At 44.7% G+C, this 25,083-nt stretch overlaps 1 protein-coding gene across 10 annotated transcripts in view; it reads right to left on the reverse strand.

Moving 5' to 3' along the window:
- LOC110489970 (sickle tail protein) overlaps window positions 1-25,083 on the reverse strand; it is a 226,542-nt gene that overhangs the window by 159,106 nt on the left and 42,353 nt on the right. For 5 of the 10 annotated variants that reach the window (XM_036944271.1, XM_036944267.1, XM_036944268.1 and 2 more), the window contains exon 1: window positions 18,993-20,120. The exons of 1 other annotated variant lie outside the window; for it this stretch is intronic. In XM_036944271.1, coding sequence (XP_036800166.1) covers window positions 18,993-19,320 — 328 coding nt within the window. In that variant the 5' untranslated portion in view covers window positions 19,321-20,120. Of the gene's footprint in view, window positions 1-18,992; window positions 20,123-25,083 lie in introns of those variants that run through there. 4 more of the 10 variants (XM_036944274.1, XM_036944273.1, XM_036944269.1 and 1 more) reach the window with 3 other exon arrangements.

Below are 25,083 nucleotides of genomic sequence, written 5' to 3' on the forward strand. Positions count from 1 at the left end.
ATAAAAAAATATCAGAAACTTTGAACATCTCACAGAGCACCATTAAATATATTATTAAAAAATTGAAAGAATATGGCACCATAAAAAACCTGCCAAGAGAAGGCCTCCGACCAAAACTCACGGACCAGGCAAGGAGGGCATTAATCAGAGAGGCAACAAAGAGACCAAAGATAAACCCTGAAGGAGCTGCAAAGCTCCACAGCGGAGATTGGAGTATCTGTCCATAGGTCCACTTTAAGCCGTACACTCCACAGAGCTGGGATGTATGGAAGAGAGGCCAGAAATAATCCATTGCTTAAAGAAAAAAATAAGCAAACATGTTTGGTGTTCTTCGAAAGGCATGTGGGAGACTACCCAAACATATGGAAGAAGGTACTCTGGTCAGATGAGACTAAAATTGAGCTTTTTGGCCATCAAGGAAAACACTATGCCTGGCGCAAACCCAACACCGCTCATCACCCCAAGAACCCCATCCCCACAGTGAAGCAGGGTGGTGGCAGCATCATGCTGTGGGGATGTTTTTCATCGGCAGGGACTGGGAAACTGGTCAGAATTGAAGGATTGATGGACGGAGCTAAATACAGGGAAATTCTTGAGGGAAACCTGTTTCAGTCTTCCAGAGATTTGAAACTGGGATGGAGGTTTACCGTCCAGCAGGACAACGACCCTAAGCATACTGCTAAAGCAACACTTGAGTGGTTTAAGGAGAAACATTTAAATGTCTTGGAATGGCCTAGTCAAAGCCCAGACCTCAATCCAATTGATAATATGTGGTATGACTTAAAGATTGCTGTACACCAGTGGAACCCATCTGACTTGAAGGAGCTGGTGCAGTTTTGCTTTGAAGAATGGGCAAAAATCTCAGTGGCTAGATGTGCCAAGCTTATAGAGACATACCCCAAGGGACTTGCAGCTGTAATTGCTGCAAAAGGTGGCTCTACAAAGCATTGACTTTGGGGGGAGTGAATAGTTATGCTCGCTCAAGTTCTGTTTTTTTAGTCTTATTTCTTGTTTGTTTCACAATAAAACACATTTTGCATCTTTAAAGTGGTATGCATGTTGTGTAAATCAAATGATACAAACCCACCCCAAAAAATAATTTTAATTCCAGGTTGTAAGGCAACAAAATAGGAAAAATGCAAAGGGGGTGAATACTTTCGTAAACCACTGTAGGCGTACAGAGGCCCATTATCAGAAACCCTCACTTCTGTGTTCCAATGGCACGTTGTGTTAGCTAATCCAAGTTTATTACTTTAAAAGGCTAATTGATCATTAGAAAACCCTTTTGCAATAAACTGTTGTCCTGATTAAAGAAGCAATAAAACTGGCCTTATTACTAGTTGGAGCATCAACATTTGTGCATTCGATTACAGGCTCAAAATGGCCAGAAACAAAGACTTTCTTCTGAAACTCGTCAGTCTATTCTTGTTCTGAGAAATGAAGGCTATTCCACGTGAGAAATTGCCAAGAAACTGAAGATCTCGTACAACGCTGTGTACTACTCCTTTCACAGAACAGCGCAAACTGGCCCTAACCAGAATAGAGAGAGGAGTAGGAGACACCTGTGCACAACTGAGCAAGATGACAAGTACATTAGTGTCTAGTTTGAGAAACAGACGCCTCACAAGTCCTCAACTGGCAGCTTCCTTAAATAGTACCTGCAAAAAACACCAGTCTCAACGTCAACAGTGAAGAGGCGACTCCGAGATGCCGGCCTTCTAGGTAAAGCCCCGCCTTATCTCAGCTCACTGGTCACCATAGCAACACCCACCCGTAGCAGGTGCTTCAGCAGGTATATTTCACTGGTCACCTCCAAAGCCAATTCCTCCTTTGGTCGCCTTTCCTTCCAGTTCTCTGCTGCCAATGACTGGAACGAATTTCAAAAATCACTGAAGCTGGAGACTCATATCTTCCTCACTAACGTTAAGCATCAGCTGTCAGAGCAGCTTACAGATCATTGCATCTGTACATAGCCCATATGTAAATAGCCCACCCAACTACCATATTCTTGCACCCCAGTATCTCTACCTGCACATTCATCTACTGCACATCTAACACTCCAGCGTTTAATTGTTAAATTGTCATTATTTCGCCACTATGGCCTATTTACTGCCTTACCTCCCCAATCTTACTCTTACCTCATTTGCACACACTGTATATATACTTTTCTATTGTGTTATTGACTGTACATTTGTTTATTCCATGTGTAACTCTGTGTTGTTGTTTGTGTCGCACTGCTTTGCTTTATATTGGCCAGGTCGCAGTTGTAAATGAGAACTTGTTCTCAACTGGCCTACCTGGTTAAATAAAGGTGAAAATACATTTAATTTTTTAAGGAACACAGGAGTGATTGTTGTTGATAATGGGCCTCTGTACACCTACGTAGATATTCCATAAAATAAATAAAAAATCCAGCTACAATAGTCATTTACAACATTAACAATGTCTATACTGTATTTCTGATCAATTTGATATTATTTTAATGGACAAGAAATGCGCTTTTCTTTCAAAAACAAGGACATTTCTAAGTGACCCCAAACTTTTGAATGTCAGTGTAAAATATATATGTACAGTGCATTCGGAAAGTTTTGGGACATTTGCAAAAATTCTAAAAACCCGTTTTTGCTTTGTCATTATGGGGTATTGTGTGACGATTGCTGAGGATTTTTAACAAATGTTTTAATCCGTTAAAAAATAAGGCTGTAACTTAACAAAATGTGGAAAAAGTAAATGGGTCTGAATACTTTCTGAATACAGTGTATATAATTAGTTTTGCCTGTTTTGAATGTTTTTTGGACATTAATTCGAGTCACATATCAGTTTGCAAACAATGTAAGAAAAACTACAATCCTTCAGTTTATAAAGCTGCATACAAACATGGTCTCTTTCTTGAGTAATGCAGCTTCAAAATGCAGGTGTTTCAGCCTAGCTCTGTGCTTTCTGTGGTGGAGGGGCAGCCAGCAAAAATACAGAGCGCAGGCATTGGTAATCTTCTCTAGTTGTGCCGTGATTGGCTTAGTGTTCTGTCACTCATGAGGACACTACGTCACTGCCAAATCTACAGGGAGGGCTAGGCAGTTCACGCCCCCTTGGGTGCTGCCATAGATTTACATTAGAAGTGCCCGTCCAAGAAGGCTCAAGGTCATTGTCCACAGATACAATTACGTCAAATCCCATTATATCTACTGTAGCTTTGATTGGACTGATCATGTCAACGTCATACTTTCACAATCTTAGCTAGAAAGCTAGACAAGCAGTCATCATCATGAATCACGTTGACAATCTACTGGCAAATCCTTTTCAATCCTTGTCATATGAAGAGAAATTATAGATAAAACATATCAGTGGTCATCGGCCATTGGACATAAACATTACACAACAAGTTGGAAATCGCAAATTCAACAATGAGTAGTTTGGACAGATTGAGTGTTGCAAAGCACTCAAAGTGTTGCAAAGCAATCAATATTTTGCTTCAACTGCCTGCTATTCGTTGGAGAGAGTGTGTGGTCCAAGTCTGGGTTTAAGGATTTAAAACATCTGTCTGAAAGGGTCTCTTGTCCAAGCTTAAAAGGATAAACATTCACACGCTACACCATGGGCCAGAAAAGGTTGGATACATTGGCCATGCTTTCAATCCAGCATGACTTCTGCCACATTACAAACAACTGGAAACTTGGAACTCTAAGACTTCAATGCGTTCAGGACAACTGGGAACTCTGAAAAACGAGCTTGGACTGGGAAAATACGTTATGAATGGCCATCCAACTCGGAAGTCAGGAACTCAGGACTCTTTCTAGAGCTCTGAATTGAAGATCACTGAAGTCATGATGTGACCATGTTTTTTTCCACAAGTTTGCAGTTGTCTTGAAAGCACCATCAATCCAGAGAATGCCAGACTTTGATGACAAATTTGATGACAAAGTTTGCTAACAAAAACGACTGTGGCGACATGTTCAAATGAGCACAGAACAACATGGGTTAGTCCAAAAATATGTCTTGTATACTGCTGCATAAATTATGTAATATGCCAGGGAGATATCTATACTGTAGCTAAGAAAGTAATACTAAGTGTATGTTGTGTAGTAAGCTGTTAGTATCCCATGTGTCTCATCCAATGAATTTCGTCCCACACCGCCTCATAATTTCACCTACTGTTCTGACTTGGTGGTGCACATGTAGCCTATAGCCTGTTTTAGAGAAATGTCATCGTTGAATATTGTAAGAGCTTTCATCGTCTGCTTATATGTCCCCGTTATTTATACTACGGATCTGACTTGGCGTACAGGGAGAATACTGTAAGAATGGCCCGTGTTCTGAATTCTGTCGCTGTACATTTCAAAGGTGCTGAACAAATAGTTCTATCGACTACTCGCTCACTAATGTCTTAATCAAAATCACGGCTTGCCTCTTATCCGCTTAGCCACTTATCCGCTATACTATAGTTTGTACATCTCAATTGTTATATTGCTTACATAGACCTATCTCATTAGTATCTTATTCATCATTTTAGGTAATGTTGGAATTATTTAATTGTTTTGCTTATATTGTGTATTATAATTAGCTCATGTGCTTTTCTTCACGAGGAGTGGATACTATATGATGTTGTTTGGTCTGTAACCATGTTTGCCAGTGACAGTCTCTTCCCATTCAAATATTTATTTTAAACAAACAGTTCAGTAATAGACCATAGTAATTCCAGTTAAAATTGCAAGGGTTGTTTTGTTTTGCGCAATGTACTGTCTGTGCGTTGGTATATTGTTAATACAAGTGGATCCTCTTGATTGTATTTTGTTCATTTTTAGAGCTCATAGGTCTAATAAAATAACGTATACTGACACACATCGCCACTGACACACACACACACACACACACACACACACACACACACACACACACACTTGAAGAACTTTATTTGAATCCACAACTCACATTACAGTCGAGAAGGATTCAAACTTGTCAACGGACAGATATCTGGATACTTATGGACACAGAGAGCACCTTCTTCTCCATTCTGCTAGGTTACCTATGACAGCTGACATGGAGCAGACCTACTCCCAATGCTGAACCTGTCACTGTTTCAGAGATCTCTCTCTACCAGGAGACTCATGGTGAAGTAACACGCCGCCTCAAGCTAGAGCTTAAATGAATAACTCAATCTAGACTAAACAAGGTATCCCACCCAGACTCTCTCAAACACTCACAAACTTCTTATTGCTCAGTGACCTGATTCTATACTGTTTGGATTGAAGGATGACACATAGGCGTCCAGTCATTAAAGAACAATAGTGGAGCTATAAATCTCTACTAGAGTTAACAACTTGGACATGATGATGATCTCACACCATCTCACACGCTGACTCGTACTGAGAGGCCCTAAGCCAACCAGGTAGCCATTCCGGTCACAACTTGCAGACTTGTTTACGTGTTGCTGTGCGTTTTGTTGCCAACCTTACGTTGCTACCTGACAACTTTATGTTTTTTTTCTTTTTAATTACCGTTTATATTTTTAGTTTCTCCCTCACTAAACTTTTTTTCATTCAACTTTTTCACTCTGGACGCTTTATCTGGACATGGTTCGTCAGGACCTCCAACAGCCGAAGCTAAGTAGTAACATTAACATGATGCCTTCTAATTTCAGTCGCTGTACTCATAATATACAGGAGAACGATCGCCTTACGGCGAGGATAGCTGTGCTACAAGCCCAGCTTCAGACGCAATCGTTAGGCAATTTCAGTGTAGGAAAGGATGAAACAGCGTCTGTGCCACCAGTAAGTACAGGTAGTAGTATAAATCCCCCCGCAGCCGGACAACTTTCTCATGGCTTCTGGAGGGAAATGCTGTAGGAATGCTCAACCGTTGTCGCTCATTCAGCCGACAGAAACTTTCAACCGGTTTTCCCCATTAAGCAGCGAGTCGGAGTCTGAGGCCGAGCCTTCTCTTGTCTCTACTCCTCCCGTTACGGGGTCTGAGACGCCGAAGCTTCCCACCATTAGCTCTGACAAATTGAAAACCCTAGTCATTGGCAACTCCATTACCCGCAGTATTAGACTTAAAACGAATCATCTTGCAATCATACACTGTTTACCAGGGGGTAGGGCTACTAATGTTAAGGCTAATCTGAAGATGGTGCTGGCTAAAGCTAAAACTGGCGAGTGTATAGAGATATGGTTATCCACGTCGGCACCAACGATGTTAGGATGAAACAGTCAGAGGTCACCAAGCGCAACATAGCTTCAGCGTGTAAATCAGCTAGAAAGATGTGTTGGCATCGAGTAATTGTCTCTGGCCCCCTCCCAGTTAGGGGGAGTGATAAGCTCTACAGCAGTCTCACAACTCAATCGCTGGTTTAAAACTGTTTTCTGCCCTTCCCAAAAGATAGAATTTGTAGATAATTGGCCCTCCTTCTGGGACTCACCCACAAACAGGACCAAGCCTGGCCTGCTGAGGAGTGACGGACTCCATCCTAGCTGGAGGGGTGCTCTCATCTTATCTACCAACAGACAGGGCTCCAACTCCTCTAGCTCCACAATGAAATAGGGTGCAGGCCAGGCAGCAGGCTGTTAGCCAGCCTGCCAGCTTAGTGGAGTCTGCCACTAGCACAGTCGGTGTTGTCAGCTCAGCTATCCCCATTGAGACAGTGTCTGTGCCTCGACCTAGGTTGGGCAAAACTAAACATGGCGGTGTTCGCCTTAGCAATCTCACTAGGATAACAAGACCTCCTCCATTCCTGCCATTATTGAAAGAGATCGTGATGCCTCACATCTCAAAATAGGGCAACTTAATGTTAGATTTCTCACTTCAATGGCAGTTATAGTCATTGAACTAATCACTGATTATAATCTTGATGTGATTGGCCTGACTGAAACATGGCTTAAGCCTGATGAATTTACTATGTTAAATGAGGCCTCACCTCCTGGTTAGACTAGTGACCATATCCCCTGTGCATCCCGCAATGGTGGAGGTGTTGCTAACATTTACGATGGCAAATTTCAATTTACACAAAAACAAAAATTACATTTTTGTCTTTTGAGCTTCTAGTCATGAAATCAATGCTGCCTACTCAATCACTTTTTAAAGCTACTGTTTACAGGCCTCCTGGGCCATATACAACGTTCCTCACTGAATTCCCTGAATTCCTATCGGACCTTGTAGTCATAGCAGATAATATTCACATTTTTGGTGATTTTAATATTCACATGGAAAAGTCCACAGACCCACTCCAAAAGGCTTTCGGAGCCATCATCGACTCAGTGGTTATTGTCCAACGTGTCTCTTGTCACAGTCATACTCTGGACCTAGTTTTGTCCCATGGAATAAATGTTGTGGATCTTAATGTTTTTCCTCATAATCCTGGACTATCGGACCACCATTTTATTAAGTTTGCAATCGCAACAAATAATCTGCTCAGGCGCATCAAGGAGCATCAAAAGTCGGACAACACAAAGATTCCTTGATGCCCTTCCAGACTCCCTCTGCCTAGCCAAAAATCAGTTAACCACCTAACTGAGGAACTCAATTTAACCTTGCACAATACCCTAGATGCAATTGCACCCCTAAAAACTAAAAACATTTGTCATAAGAAACTGGCTATATAGAAAATACCTGAGCTCTGAAGCAAGCTTCCAGAAAATTGGGACGGAAATGGCGCCACACCAAACTGGAAGTCTTTCGACTAGCTTGGAACGACAGTACCATGCAGTATCGAAGAGCCCTCTGCTCGATCATCCTATTTTTCCAACTTAATTGAGGAAAATAAGAACAATCTGAAATTTATTTTTGATACTGTCGCAAAGCTGACTGAAAAGCAGCATTCCCCAAGTGAGGATGGCTTTCACTTCAGCAGTAATAAATTCATGAACTTCTTTGAGGAAAAGATCATGATTATTAGAAAGCAAATTACGGACTACTCTTTAAATCTGCGTATTCCTCAAAATCTCAGTTGTCCTGAGTCTGCACAACTCTGCCAGGACCTAGGATCAAGAGAGACACTCGAGTGTTTTAGTACTATATCTCTTGACACAATGATGAAAATAATCATGGCCTCTAAACCTTCAAGCTGCATACTGGACCCTAAACCAACTAAACTACTGAAAGAGCTGCTTCCTGTGCTTGGCCCTCCTATATTGAACATAATAAACGGCTCTCTATCCACCGGATGTGTACAAAACTCACTAAAAGTGGCAGTAATTAAGCCTCTCTTGAAAAAGCCAAACCTTGACCCAGAAAATATAAAAAACTATCGGCCTATATCGAATCTTCCATTCCTCTCAAAAAAAATTGAAAAAACTGTTGCGCAGCAACTCACTGCCTTCCTGAAGACAAACAATGTATATGAAATGCTTCAGTCTGGTGTTAGACCCCATCATAGCACTGAGACTGCACTTGTGAAGGTGGTAAATTACCTTTTAATGGCGTCAGACCGAGGCTCTGCATCTGTCCTCGTGCTCTTAGACCTTAGTGCTGCTTTTGTTACCATCGATCACCACATTCTTTTGGAGAGATTGGAAACCCAAATTGGTCTACATGGACAAGTTCTGGCCTGGTTTAGATCTTATCTGTCAGAAAAAGATATCAGTTTGTCTCTGTGAATGGTTTGTCCTCTGACAAATCAACTGTAAATTTCGGTGTTCCTCAAGGTTCCGTTTAGGACCACTATTGTTTTCACTATATATTTTACCTCTTGGGGATGTAATTCGAGAACATAATGTTAACTTTCACTGCTATGTGGATGACACACAGCTGTACATTTCAATGAAACATGTTGAAGGCCCAAAATTGCCCTCGCTAGTCTGGCCCAGGAGTGTGAAGGTGAACGGAAAGGCTCTGGAGCAACGAACCGCCCTTGCTGTCTCTGCCTGGCCGGTTCCCCTCTCTCCACTGGGATTCTCTGCCTCTAACCCTATTACAGGGGCTGAGTCACTGGCTTACTGGTGCTCTTTCATGCCGTCCCTAGGAGGGTTGTGTCACTTGAGTGGGTTGAGTCACTGACATGATCTTCATGATCTCTCCCCCCCCCCCCCCCCCCCCCCCCTGTGGCGGAGATCTTTGTGGGCTATACTCTCAGTCTCAGGATGGTAAGTTAGTGGTTGAAAATATCCCTCTAGTGGTGTGTGGGTAGTGCTTGGCAAAGTGGGTGGGGTTATATCCTTCCTGTTTGGCCCTGTCCGGGGGTATCATCGGATGGGGCCACAGTGTCTCCTGACCCCTCCTGTCTCAGACTCCAGTATTTATGCTGCAGTAGTTTATGTGTCGGGGACTAGGGTCAGTTTGTTATATCTGGAGTACTTCTCCTGTTTTATCCAGTGTCCTGTGTGAATTTAAGTATGCTCTCTCCAATTCTCTCTTTCTGTCTTTCTGTCTTTCTCTAGGAGGACCTGAGCCCTAGGACCATGCCTCAGGACTACCCGGCATGATGACTCCTTGCTGTCCCCAGTCCACCTGGCCATGCTGCTGCTCCAGTTTCAACTGTTCTGTCTGCGGCTATGGAACCCTGACCTGTTCACCAGACGTGCTACCTGTCCCAGATCTGCTGTTTTCAACTTTCTAGAGACAGCAGGAGCGGTAGAGATACTCTTAATGATCGGCTATGAAAAGCCAACTGACATTTACTCCTGAGGTGCTGACTTGCTGCACCCTCGACAACTACTGTGATTATTATTATTTGACCATGCTGGTCATTTATGAACATTTGAACATCTTGGTCATGTTCTGTTATAATTTCTACCCGGCACAGCCAGAAAAGGACTGGCCACCCCTCAAAGCCTGGTTCCTCTCTAGGTTTTGGCCTTTCTAGGAGGTTTTTCCTAGCCACCGTGCTTCTACACCTGCATTGCTTGCTGTTTGGGGTTTTAGGCTGGGTTTCTGTACAGCACTTTGAGATATCAGCTGATGTAAGAAGGACTATATAAATGCATTTGATTTGACAAGACTATGGTCGACTAAGGTATGGGCTTTTTTTGACATTGCAGCTGACAGCGCAGGTGACTCCCGACTGACTGATCAACAAATCACCTTGCATCAAAAACTAACTACTAACTACTAATATTTGTAGATTGGTTCGTCACAACTTACCCACAATGCATCATAGATTTGATGCTCTTGAACATGGCTTGTCTTTCCGAAGAAAGTTTCCCTGCTGCCATGGCGACCATGCAACGTCTTCTTCCCATAATCCGCCATAAGTGGAGGTCTTTGAGTTCTACATTGGCTGAGTTTGTCTGACTGTGAGATTATTCCTATCTGGTGTCTAATTACATCTCCTCCTGTGCTAGAGGTCTGCCAAAGTCTGACGTTTATCACAATCTCCCATTTACTCACTAACGCATTAGCACAGGCTTTTTTCATAACCTTCTTAGCATCACAAATAGCATCCTATTCCCTATGTGGTGCACTACTTTTGACCAGGGTCAATAGGGCTATGGTCAAAAGTAGTGCACTAATAGTGAATAGGGTGCCATTTGGAATACATACCGTGTATTGTCTGTGACCCCCCTCCCCATGTAATTCCCCTTTGGCAGACCTTTGTGTAAAATATGTCCAAACCGCTGCTTAGTCAATGGTGCTACACATTAGATATTTATACAAACAAACTCTGAGGCAAATGAAGTCATTTCAAAACACAGTGTAGTGAGAGATGTGTAATGAAAGATGGGAACCACAAATGAAGAATCTTTGAGGGCCATTTAATGTGGGCAAGTGTGTTATGACGGTCTATTATAAAGCTTACAGTCTGGCCAAAGTTTGTCAAGTTCAGCAAAGTCTAAATCTTAGATAAACCAGAGAGCTTTATGGGTAATGAGAGGCATGAATTAATCTAATCCTCTTTCTTTGCTTAATTTTTTCGATTTCCAGGAAACCGATCTCATCTCCCACTAAAATTACATTTGGATTGAACTTGTCTTAGCTTGTTTTAACGTAGTGTTTTTTCCACCCATAAATCAGAACGCGTCAGTTGAGAACAAACTACCATGGAACGTATGTATGTAATGACTCCGCTTGTAGGGTTCAAGCTTGGAATAACCTGGTGCCGCCATAGGCAGCCATGCACGCTCCTGTGCCATCTGCCAGAAGTAATGTGTCAAAACCTTGATCTGAAATACAATCCTTTAACAGACCATTGAGAGCAACACAAACAATAATAGGCTGTGAACAGGCAAGGGCCTGCTCTGCGTTACCCCCATATGACACACACACACACACACACCACAAATAGGTGGTTTTCACTTAGACCTTACATTATACAGTAGTTGTGCTTTCTCGGTCAAACACATGCTGGCACACACACTTATGCACATACAAACACGCACAAAACATGCACGCACACACAGTCTCAAAGTGCATTCTGATCTCTGATGCTTCACGGGAAACTGAAGTGAATGCCCTCACATTCAAGCACAGACAAACCCCCTTATTAAAGTCTGCACGCCATACACTAGACAAGAACAACAAAAGATGCCTCCTTATACAATTGCCTGGATAACTAAGGACATAACTAACTGTAGACATTTTGACTTGAACTTTTCTCCCTTGCTGCTTTTGACTCATCTGCCCTCACTCTAAAAAAAAACAAAAACTGAGAAAGTTGACATGACCTGTAGGTGTATTTTACCTCATACCCAAGACCACCGTGGAATCAATAACAAGCAGAGTGTGGCTTAGGATCAAAGCACCAACCTGGGCAGAATGAAACACTCACAGCTAGGCTAGAGGAGAGAGAGAAAGAGATAAGTGTGTGGGGGCTTGGAGATTGGAGACTAGTTGGTTGATAATAGCAGTCTCTCTCTGTGGCTCTCTCTCTCTCTCTCTCCTGTTATCAGTGCATGCCTCAGATGCTCCAGAGCCTTAACACTGCCAGATGTGTCATTAAAAAAGTCCAGCTTAGCCAACTGGGTTCTGGTACACTCCATGGCCTTCTCTGATGGAGCAGAGATTTCCACAGCAGCCAAGACGACAGGCAAGTGGGAGTACATTTGAAAGTGGACGCTGGGATTGAACCCCAGTCTCCGGTGGGGAGCAGTACAAATGTGACTGGTCAGGTGCGTTACCACTAGACTACAGAGGTCGACGCTGGGAAAACTGTAGGCTTTCAGCTTCAGTTAAAGTCCTGGCCCTGTGGCCTACGTCAATTCATTAGACTTAACACACGCCCGAAATGTCACCTGTCACACACACTTATCATCCGGCCACAGCCACGCAACTTCAGCGCCAGACCCACCTCCGTACCTCTGCTGTAGCCGTGGGCTACGTCCCAAATGGCACCATATTAATTATACAGTGAGTATACCAAACATGAGGAACACATTCCTAACATTGAGTTGCACCCAATTTGCCCTCAGAACAGCTTCAATGTGGGCTCCTGAGTAGTGCAGCTGTCTAAGGCACTGCATATCTGTGCGAGAGATGTCAGACCCTGGTTGGATTCCAGGCTGTATCATAATCGGCCATGATTGGGAGTCCCAAAGCGCGGCGCACAATTGTCCCAGCGTCGTTAGGGTTTTGCCGGGGTAGTTCGTCATTGTAAATGATCATTTGTTCTTAACTGACTTGCCTAGTTAAATAAATTAAAATGTTTTGGGGCATGGTCTCTACAAGGTGATGAAAGCATTCCACAGGGATGCTGGCCCGTGTTGACTACAATGCTTCCCACAGTTGTGTCAAGTTGGCTGGATGTCCTTTGCATGGTGGACCCTTCCTTATACACACAGAAAACTGTTGAGTGTGAAAAACCCAGCAGCTCTTGACACAAACCAGTGTCACAAGATGGCGCCGACAGAGAGGGCTGGCTCACTTCTAGTCCTTAGGAAACTTTGCAATATATTGTTTTTTTAATGTATTATTTCTTACATTGTTGCCCAGAAAATCTTAAGCGTTATTACATACAGCTGGGAAGAACTATTGGATATCAGAGCGACGTCAATATCAGCACTACAACCAGGAATACAACTTTCCCGAAGCGGATCCTCCGCACCACCCAGGGAATTTGAGGCCGACCCAAAACAACTCCACTGGAGAAGAGGAAGATGGAGCGGTCTCCTGGTCAGACTTCAGAGCCGCGCACACCACCTACCACTCCCGAGTATATTACTGACTAATGTCCAGTCCCTAGATAGCAAGTTTGACGAAATCAGGACACCGTTTGCTTTCCAGAGAGACATCAGGGATTGTAACATACTCTGTTTCACAGAAACATGGCTCCCTCGGGATATGCTGTTGGAGTTGGTACAGTCACCTGGCTTCTCAGTGCGTCGCACCGACAGGAATAAACATCTCTCCGGGAAGAAGAAGGGCACAGGTGTATGTTTCACGATTAACGACTCATGGTGTAATTGTACCAACATACAGGAACTGAAGTATTTTTGTTCACCTGACCTAGAATTCCTCACAATCAAATGCCGACCGTATTATCTCTCAAGAGAATTATCTTTGGTTATTGTCACAGCTGTGTATATACCTCCTCAAGCCGATACCATGACGGCCCTCAAGGAACTTCACTGGACTTGCAAACTGGAAACCATATATCATGAGGCTGCATTTATTGTAGCTGGGGATTTTAAAAAAGCAAATTTGAGAACAAGGCTACCTAAATTCTATCAGCAACTCGACTGTAGCACTCGAGCTGGAAAAACACTGGACCATTGCTACTCTAACCTCCGCAATGCTTACAAGGCCCTCCCCTGCCCTCCTTTCAGCAAATCTGATCACGACTACATTTTGCTCCTCCCTTCCTATAGGCAGAAACTCAAACAGAAAGTACCCGTGCTAAGGACTATTCAACGCTGATCTGACCAATCGGAATCCACGCTTCAAGATTGTTTTGATCACACGGACTGGGATATGTTCCGGGTAGCCTCAGAGAATAATATTGAAGTAAGAGCTGAATCGGTAAGTGAGTTCATAAGGAAGTGTATAGGAGATATTGTACCTACTCTGACTATTAAAACCTACCCTAACCAGAAACTCTGGATAGATGGCGGCATTTGCGCAAAACTGAAAGAGTGAACCCCTGCATTTAACCATGGAAAGGTGACTGGGAATATTCCCGATTATAAACAGTGTAATTATTCTCTCCGCAAGGCAATCAAACAAGCAAAATGTCGGTAGAGAGACAAAAGTGGAGTCGCAATTCAACGGCTCAGAAACGAGACTTAAGTGGCAGGGTCTACAGACAATCATGGACTATAAAAGGAAAAATCAGCCACATCACGGACACCAACGTCTTGCTTCCAGACAAACTAAATACCTTTTTAGCACGCTTTGAGGATAATACAGTACCACCAACGCGACCTGCCACCACTGCACACTGCCCTATCTCATCTGGACAAGAGGAATACCTACTTAAGAATGCTGTTCATTGACTATAATCTCTTCAACACCATAGTACCCTCCAAGCTCATCATTAAGCTTGAGGTCCTGGGTCTCAACCCCGACCTGTGCATTTGGGTCCTTGACTTTCTTAAGGGCCTCCCCCAGGTGGTGAAGGTAGGAAACAACATCTCCACTTCGCTGATCCTCAACACTGGGGCCCCACAAGGGTGCGTGCTCAGCCCCCTCCTGTACTCCCTGTTCACCCATGACTGCGTAGCCATGTATGCCTCCAACTCAATCATCAAGTTTGCAGACGACAAAATAGTGCTAGGCTTGATTACCAACAATGACTAGACAGCCTACAGGGAGGATGTCAGGAGGATGTCAGGTGTCAGGAAAATAACCTCTCACTCAACGTCAACAAAACAAGGGAAATTATCGTGGACTTCAGGAAACAGCAGAGGGAGCCTCCCCTATCCACATCGACAGAACAGCAGTGGAGAAAGTGGAAAGTTCTAAGTTCCTCGGCACACACATCACTGACAAACTGAAATGGCCCACCCACACAGACAGTGTGGCGAAGAAGGTGCAACAGCGCCTGTTCAACCTCAGAAGGCTGAAGAAATATGGCTTGTCACCTAAAAACCTAAAACTTTTACAGAAGCACAATTGAGAGCATCCTGCCAGGCTGTATCACCACCTGGTACGGCAACTGCACCATCGACAACTGCAGGGCTCTCCAGAGGGTAGTGAGGTCTGCACAACACATCAAACTACCTGCCCTCCAGGACACCTACAGCACCCGATGTAACAGGAAGGCCAAAAAGATAATCAAGGACAACAACCACCTGGGCCACTGCCTGTTCACCCGGCTACCAGCCAGAAGGCGGGGTCATTACAGGTGCATCAAAGCTGGGGTCGAGAGACTGAAAACAGCTTCTATCTCAAGGTCATCAGACTGTTAAACAGCCATCACTAGTACAGAGAGGCTGCTGCCTGACATACAGACTTGAAATCATTGGCCACTTTAATAAATGGAACACTAGTCACTTTAATAATGCCACTTTAATTATGTTTACTTGTCTTGCATTACTCATCTCATATGTATATACTGTATTCTATACTATCTATTGCATCTTAGCCAATGCCACTCTGTCATTGCTCATCATTATATTTATTTTTATATATTCTTATTCCATTCCATTCCTTATTCCATTAGTTATTTGTTGTGGAATTGTTAGATATTACTTGTTGGATATTGCTGCACTGTCGGAACTAGAAGCACAAGCATTTCGCTACACTCGCAATAACATCTGCTAACCGTGTGTATGTGACCAATAAAATGTGATTTGATTTGGTGTGCCTGGCACCTCCTACCTTACCCCATTCAAAGGCACTTAAATATTTTGTCTTGCCCATTCACCCTCTGAATGGCACACATACACAATCCATGTCTCAATTATCTCAAGGCTTAAAAATCCTCCCCTTCATCTACACTGATTGGAGTGAATTTAATGAGTGAATTTAACAAGTGAATCACCTGTCATGCACAGGAGGTTGGTGGCAATGGGCTCGAGGTAATGACTGAAGCAGAATTTGTGGAATGGTATCAAATAGATTAAACACATGGTTTGCTCCGTTCCGGCCATTATGCACTATACAGGGAACAGGGTGCCATTTTGGAACACAGATGTGTTCATGCCCAATGCCTGGCCTTAGATGTCTTGACTGAAACCAGGACAACATGGGACCTGGGCTCGACCTAGGAACCTGTATGGATGATATCGGTCTATAAAGAGGTGAAATGTACGAGGCTGTGATGATAACTCCGGCTGCTGGCTCACCTTTCTAACCGCTAGGCTACCTGCCGCCTAAATGAGTTGATAAACACGAGGTTAAGATGATCCCAGTGCCACTGTGTATTTGTTTAGAGAATTTGCTAAATCATTGAAGCACTTTCCAAGGAGAGACAGGCGGACAGTGAATGAGGGCTGTCAAAAAAGCAACAACAGCACCCAAAATAGCTCTACCAATGGAATATTTACAGCGTCTGCAGCGTTTGTATGCAGGCCTCAGCAGGAAATGTGAAGAGAATTCTGTCTTTGTCGTCATCATCACTCCGACTCACATAGAGAAACACGGAGCTGACTCCTCCAACCCTCCCTCTGCAACAATACACAGATTGTGTATTCTGTTTGAAAGTCTTTTTAGAGTGTGTGGTGCGGTGGCATGGATTAAAGTCATTCTTCAGTTCAGAAGAGTGATGAGTAAAAAACGTGAACGCTTCAGTAGAAAGAGGGGGAGAGAGAAAGAGAGATACAGAGACCGAGACAGACAGAGACGGAGAGGCAGAGGAAGAGACGGAGAGACAGATACATGTAGGAATAAAAAGAGAGTGAAAGAGACACAGACACCGAGGTAGAGGAAGACTTGTGTGTGTGTTTGTGCGGGCGTTTGCATGTAGGAAGGGCAGGAGTCCTCCTGGCCAGTGGTCTGTTTGTGTAAAGAGGTTGGAGTGAGCACACAGAGCCACAGACTGGGAGACATCTGGTTTCCAGTACAGACCTGCCCCTCATAACCCACAACCTGACTTTATACTGGAGGGAGGAACAACTGGGAAACGGAGGGAGGAAGGAGGTGTGTGAGTGTGTGTGTGTGTGTGTGTGGGGGGGGGGGGGTTACACACACACACACACACACACACACAACACAGTGCTACAGATCTGCAGACTTCCCAGCATGCCCTGCTCACATTCCTGACCTCCTTCTGTCACCCGAAAGTTTGACTCACACCCACACCTCCCCTCTCTCCTACCACCACCCTCCCCCCTGCCAAATCCCTGTCTGTCTCCCCTGTCTCTCCCCCGTCTCCCCTCCCCCCAACCGACTGTCTCGGGGTTAGACCAGAAACACACAACTCAGATCTCACACCCAAAATAACGGGATACACACTCTCTCTGTGTGTGTGTGTGTGTGTGTGTGTGTGTGTGTGTGTGTGTGTGTGTGTTTGTGCGTGTGCGCATGGTGCAATGGGTGTAAGTCACTCTGGATAAGAGCGGCTGCTAAATGACTAAAATTGAAATGTAAATGTTTGTGTGCATGTGTGTGTAACTGCAAGTAAACATCTTGACTGACAGAGGGCGTAGGCAGCGTAACAAAAACACTGCCAGTCTGTCATTCAAATAAACATGAGGGTTTACACAATACGCCTGTACCTGAATACCAGCTACTCACCAAAACTAACAGAGGGAATAACTTATTCCTAAAAAAGTTCCTCCTACACTACCTGCTTATGGTTTAGACTTAACCTTCAAGACTTCAAGACAATGGCACGGTAAAACCATGGGCAGGTTCATTGTACATCCCAAATGAACCCTATTCCCTATATAGTGCACTACTTTTAACGAGGGCCGGGCGATACTAGTGCACTATAAAGTGAATAGGCTGCCTTTTGGGACGCATCCTTCAACTCTCCTCTTGTGCTAAATCTAAGCTCACTGGGGTGTGGGAATGTGACGATGTGGCCAAAAGTGAGGGATCAGACCCCCTGCACCCTTCCCTAATCCGCACCCCACAGAGATAACAACAATGTGACGGCGCTCCAGTCATGTGACCAGGTGAGGAATGTGTTCGACTCCCAAGCATCCCCCAGGATAGGATGCATAGTGCTGATCTGATCCATGCACCATACACAACACAACACACTAGTCTGACTGATGAACAGGACAGGAAGCGGAGCCCTGATAGGTAGATCTAATCCTGGACCATACACAACACAACACACTAGTCTGACTGATGAACAGGACAGGAAGCCGAGCCCTGATAGGTAGATCTAATCCTGGATCATACACAACACAACACACTAGTCTGACTGATGAACAGGACAGGAAGCCGAGCCCTGATAGGTAGATCTAATCCTGGATCATACACAACACAACACACTAGTCTGACTGATGAACAGGACAGGAAGCCGAGCCCTGATAGGTAGATCTAATCCTGGACCACACAACACAACACACTAGTCTGACTGATGAACAGGACAGGAAGCCGAGCCCTGATAGGTAGATCTAATCCTGGACCACACAACATACCAGTCTGACCAATACACACACAACAAACAGATAGCCCACTAATCCTCTCTTAACGAAATGTAGCCAACCACACTGATAAATGCACAGGGCAAAAAAAGTCATAAACTGAGTAGCATGGGTGTAAGGAAACTGCCCTGGCGGTCAATGTCTACTGCAGGGTTGCCCTAGCACTACACAGCTGGTTCAAATAATAATAACTAACCACGAAGCTTTGATGATTTGAATCAGCTGTGTAGTGTTAGGGCAAAAAACCAAAACGTGCACCCCTTGGGGTCCTGTGTACCGAGTTTGGGAAACACCAGTCTACTGAAACTAGACCAGCACCCATCCACTGTAACTACTACAATTACTATGCTACTATTACACTAAGGACACTACAGTACAAGAGTTACTACCAAAAAAACAACACAGAATGGAATACATGCTCATAAGCTCTGTGTGTGAGACTGATTATTCAGAGGTTGTTGATTCTCGCTTTTCACAAGCTCTTGGTGGCAGCCCCGGCTACAAAAACCCAACAATGTCCCTAGTTTGACACTAGGGTGTACACACCAGTCTTACAGTGGTAAAGCAATATGAGTGTGGTCCAGTACTTACTGTGCATAGAGCCCTGTGGGAGGGCCGAGGCTTTAGGCGGGCTGATTCTACTCTTGGGTTGGGCCCCCGTGTCCCCAGTCTGTGCCTGGCTTAGGTGGCTTTGGCTCTGGGTCTGAGATTGCATCTGGCTCTGCTGTTTGTCTGTCGGTTGCTGTGCAGCCAGGGCCCTCTGCTTGGTCAGGGTCCCGTCGCTGCCAGCCCTCATCAGCTTCTCCCCCACACTCACCACCCTGGCTCGGGCCCCTCCCGGAGCCTCCTTACGGGAGGATGGCAGCTTGGATCCTGCACCGACCGAGGAGGGCCGAGCCAGCCTCGAAGCTTTAGACATTCTGGTATAAGTCAGTGAAAGGTCTCTGGGACTCTCAGTCTATCGGTCTCTCTCAGTCTCTGTCAGTGTCAGGTCCGGGGTAGGTGAAAGGGTAGAGTATTCCAGGTCTCAGGGCTCCTCACTGTGTCTCCCACTCAGCTCTGCGAGTCCTGACTGGAGCAGGTAGGCTGGGCTGAGCAGCCAGAGGGAAGAGGGCACTTTTGGGAAGGCAGAAGGGGAGGAGGAGGAGGAGAGAGAGAGAGAGAGAGAGAGAGAGAGAGAGAGAGAAGGGGCGGGAAGAGTCAACAGGTCCCTGGAAGGTGTACTCTTCTCCTGGCAGGGCCTCCTGGGCTCATCCTCCAAAGCAAACAGAGCTGTGTGCGTGGGTGTGGGTGTGTGTGTGTATGTATGTGTGCGTGAGCGAGTGAGTCTTCAAACCTGTGGATCAGCAGGAGGTGGTGGGCCAGATGCAGAGAAGAAGCCAGGTCCTTAGTGTCAGCGCATTCCAGCTCTATAACCCACTGTCTTTCCTCTCTGTCGCCCGATCTGTCACACCCTCTCGTCTCCTTTTCTTGAATCCTGCATACTCCCTCTCTCATTGACGACCCTGTCAAACACAGACAGTTCTTAGTCCGAGGCAGTTTTTTTCCGTCTCCTCTTTTCCTTCTCTCCGCTGCTCCGCAGTAGTTCTCCTTCTTTTTTCTTCTTTCCTCTTCTCTTTCTTTTTTCGGGTTTCCTCTTCTTTGCTCTTCCACTGCTTTTCTGATGCTCAGTATGTAACTGTTCCAGTGCTTGGGCGAGCGCCGGGCGAAACACACGGAGAGAGAGAGAGAGAGAGAGGGATATGGAGAGAGAGAGAGGAACAGAGAGAGAGAGAGAGAGAGAGAGAAAAAAAGAGCACGAGGGAGAGAGCAGGAGAGAGAAAGAGAGCGGAGGATTTGGGATCCCTCCTCTTCAGGTGCAGCTGCTGAAGCCGTTCCAGATGTGTGTCAGTCGCTTCACGTCACCGCTCAGCCGCCCAGCACACACACAGCTGCACGCATTCCTGCTCACCACTCCATCGACGGATTCACCTCAAACTCCCATCCCTCTCTCTCCCACTTTCCTTCTCCTTTCTCTCTCTCCTTCCCTCGTTCACACTGTCCCTCCAGCTCAGTTTCACTCCTCCTCATGCGTGAGAAAAGACGATGTCCTGACAATGGAAGCAGTCAGAATACACACACACACACACACACACACACACATATTCTCACACACACTCTAACATATACACAAGACCCCTTCACTGGAGGAATTTACAGAGAATTAAAGAGCACAGAGGAAAGGTGGATTAATGTAGAACACAGCAAGCTTCGCTGGACGGTGTGTGTGTGTGTGTGTGTGGCCCTGATAGGCTGCCACACAGCGCTTCAGATAAAAGAAAGGGAGAGAAAGGGGGGGGAGTAAGACCAGTGAGGGGCAACATTGAGATATGAGAGATGAGAGATAGAGAGAGAGAGAGGGAGAGAGGGAGAGAGAACAGTGAAGGTGAGATACATTTTTTAAAAGACATAAGAAGTTCATTTGGGGATAGGAGAGCTTCAGAGGGGCATTCTCCTCCGTCTCTCCTCTCCCCTCTCCTCCCTCTCCTCTGAATCTACACAAAATGTTCTTTACATCTGTACACATTGCTCATCCTCACACTCAGCACTAACTCCTCTCCTGAGTTAAGGTATAGGATACATCCCAATTGGCACCCTATTCCCTATATAGTGTACTACCTTTGACCAGGGTCCATAAGGCTCTGGTAATTGGTCATGCACTACAGTATACAGGAAATAGCGTGCCATTTGGGACAGAACCATAAACACAATCTCAGACTTCAGTATGGGTATGAAACAAGATGCTGACAGACCCATGGTCAGGCTGTCCTCATTTCAATGCCTTGATCTCCAATGGGAAGAACAAAATAACTGATCTGGAGACGGTGGTAAAACAAAGACAAAGTTAACTAAAGAGATGACAGAGTGACAGAATCCCTGAGGGAGATTACATTTTTTTTAAAGGGTCAACAGTGAGGCTGATCGTTTACAGGCAGTTCACAACACATTTAGACCCACACACACATGCACACACACACGCACACACACACACGCACACACACACGCACACACACACACACACACACACACACACACACACATACCTTGTTCACATACGGTATGATTCACATACTGTATGACTACGAACCAAGGTAATGCCACAACAGGTGTAACAGCCGGTGACATCACTGACAACACTGCTGTCAGGATACAGAGGCTACCCACCACTCACATATCATGGTGCATGTGCTCAGTTTCAGTGTGTAGCATGTGGCTGGCGTGTGAAGCAGAAGTGTGTTAGCTTGATGTACTGTACGTGTCATAGCGTGCTGAGAGACTTAACACCGTGGAGAGGATTATAGTGAGCACAGGATGAACGGAGGCAGACAACAAACTATGAGAGGAGGAAAGAGCAGCCAGTCGTAGCCAAAAGGCTGTACCACCAGGTCTGTTTCCACAGGAAAGAGGGGACCACCAGTTCCCTATCTGATTGGACCGTACCACTGATCTATTTCCATAGGGTGGGGAAATGGGGAAATTGAATGGTTGGTTCACTGGTAAAGATGAAGATCGAGCAATGATATGCTTGTACAACCTTATCAGACATTTTTCTTTAAACAGTTGAAGAGATGCTAAAGAAATGTACTGTATGTATGTATGTATGTATGTATGTCAGCGTGCACACACACAGTGACAGACACAGAAACAGACACACACACACACACACTCAGACCCACCGAAGCTGATTCTACAACCTAATCCCCTTGATGTGTCAGAGTAATATTGTTTACTGAGCAGCTGAATACATTTGTGTCTATTGGGTTTACTAAACCCAGTCTGAATCCTGTTCCTAAATGGCACCCTAGTCCCGACATAGGGCTCTGATAAAAAAAAATATTGCACTATGGACACAGAAACAGACGGCCACACACACACACACACACACACACACAAAAATGCAGTCGCCATGTGATTTGTAATAACTCCCCCATTCCCCTCGTCAAAAGTAGTCCACGCATAGGGGAATAGGTTGCCATTTGGGATGCGGTCCTAAGCCTCGTTCTTAGGAGAATGTGAGGAAGAGAAAAACTGATGTTTCGCCGTGAATAAAGGGAAACAACGCCAGATTATACCGTCAAAGTCCAATCTTATGAAGGAAAGGATGTGAACGAAAGCAGCGTCGGGCCTTTGGCTCAACTTCATTTTCTATTGTGAAACGTAGAAACCAAACTCTGACGCAGACATACATAGAGAAACAAATATAAACACAGACTCACTTATATCCGCTACAGTCAACCAATGCCACCAAAATAAGCAATGATTTTGTTCAGTGTGTGTGTGTGTGTGTGTGTGTGTGTGTGTGTGTGTGTGTGTGTGTGTGTGTGTGTGTGCACTACTTCACTCAGACTAAAATGAAAACCCTCTAATAATACGATGTGAATTGGATAGCTCCCCGAGGCATCCTGACTTTAACCCAATGCTGATTGTACGGTACGCTGCAGTACTCTTTGAAGATAAGTCTATGTTCAAAGCCCTTAAATAACATATCATTTATGGACAGACATCGTTTGAAAGCCTTTCTCAATCAAGTCGTTAGAAAGATTAAAAAGTGAATGAAAGTATGACATAACACATACTGTACCTCTCAAGCAGGGGTCTTCAAAGCCGGGGTCGAGTCGCGGGGAAGTATGTACAGTGGAAGTCGGAAGTTTACAAGTCGGAAGTTTACATACAGGTTGGAGTCATTAAAACTCGTTTTTCAACCACTCCACAAATTTCTTGGTAATAAACTAGTTTTGGCAAGTCGGTTAGGACATCTACTTTGTGCATGACACAAGTCATTTTTCCAACAATTGTTTACAGACAGATTATTTCACTGTATCACAATTCCTGTGGGTCAGAAGTTTATATACACTAAGTTGACTGTGCCTTTAAACAGCTTGGAAAATTCCAGAAAATTATGTCATGGATTTAAAAGCTTCTGATAGGCTAATTGTCAACATTTGAGTCAATTCGAGGTGTACCTGTGGATGTATTTCAAGGCCTACCTTCAAACTCAGTGGATCTTTGCTTGACATCATGAAAAATCAAAAGAAATCAGACAAAAATTGTAGACCTCCACAAGTGTGGTTCAACCTTGGGAGCAATTTCCAAATGCCTGAAGGTACAAACAATAGTAGGCAAGTATAAACACCATTGGACCACGCATCCGTCATACCTCTCAGGAAGGAGATTGTTTCCCTCTGTCTTGCAAGGGGGAGGCTTGCAAGCCAAAGAACACCATCCCAACCGTGAAGCACAGGGGTGGCAGCATCATGTTGTGGGGGTGCTTTGCTGCAGGAGGGACTGGTGCACTTCACAAAATAGATGGTGTAATGAGGAAGGATAATTATGTGGATATATTGAAGCAACATCTCAAGACATCAGTCAGGAAGTTAAAGCTTGGTCACAGGCACTCATTTGTTGACTTCTGTAATCGAAAAAGCCTTGGTTTCATGCATGTTAACATCAGAAGCCTCCTCTCTAAGTTTGTTTTACTCACTTCTTTAGCACATTCCTCCAACCCTGATATCCTTGCCGTGTCTGTATCCTGGCTTAGGAAGAACGCCAAAAAGTCTGAGATTTCCATACCAAACTACAACATTTTCTGTCAAGATAGAACTGCCAAAGGGGGAGGAGTTGCAATCTACTGCAGAGATAGCTTGCAAACTTCTTTCATACATTCCAGGTCTATGCCCAAACAGTTCGAGCTTCTGATTTTAAAAATGAATCTCTCCAGAAATAAGTCTCTCACGGTTGCCGACTGTTATAGACCCCCCTCAACTCTCAGCTGTGCCCTGGACACCATATGTGAATTGATTGCCCCCCATCTATCTTCAGAGTTCGTTCTGTTAGGTGACCTAAACTGGGATATGCTTAACACCCCAGCAGCCCTACACAAATTATCAAGGAAAGCACCAGGTACAACCCTAAATCTGTAAACATGGGCACACTCATAGATATCATCCTAACCAAATTACACTCCAAATACACATGTTTTTAATCAGTATCTCAGCGATCACTGCCTCATTGCCTGCATTCGCTATGGGTCTGCGGTCAAACGACCACCCCTCATCACTGTCAAACGCTCCCTAAAACACTTCTGCGAGCAGGCCTTTCTAATCGACCTGGCCCAGGTATCCTGGACGGATATTGACCTCATCCCGTCAGTCAAGGATGCCTGGTCGTTCTTTAAAGGTAATTTCCTCACCATCTTAAATAAGCATGCCCCTTTCAAAAAATGTAGAACTAAGAACAGATATAGCCCTTGGTTTACTCAAGACTGCCTGCCCTTGACCAGCACAAAAACATCCTGTGGCGGACTGCAATAACATTGAATAGTCCCCGCAATATGCAACTGTTCAGGGAAGTCAGGAACCAATACACACAGTCAGTCAGGAGAGCAAAGGCTAGCTTTTTCAAACAAAAATTTGAATCCTGTTGCACTAACTCCAATAAGTTTTGGGACACTGTAATGTCCATGGAGAACAAGAGCACCTCCTCCCAGCTAACCACTCTAGTGAGGCTAGGTGACACGGTCACCACCGATAAATCAATGATAATCAAAAATTTCAATAAGCATTACTCTACGGCTAGTCATGCTTTCCTCCTGGCTGCCCCAACCCCGGCCAACAGCTGTGCACCCCTCGCAGCTACTTGCCCG

The sequence above is a fragment of the Oncorhynchus mykiss genome, chromosome 15 (genome assembly GCF_013265735.2).
Source record: "Oncorhynchus mykiss isolate Arlee chromosome 15, USDA_OmykA_1.1, whole genome shotgun sequence".
Lineage (NCBI taxonomy): Eukaryota > Metazoa > Chordata > Actinopteri > Salmoniformes > Salmonidae > Oncorhynchus > Oncorhynchus mykiss.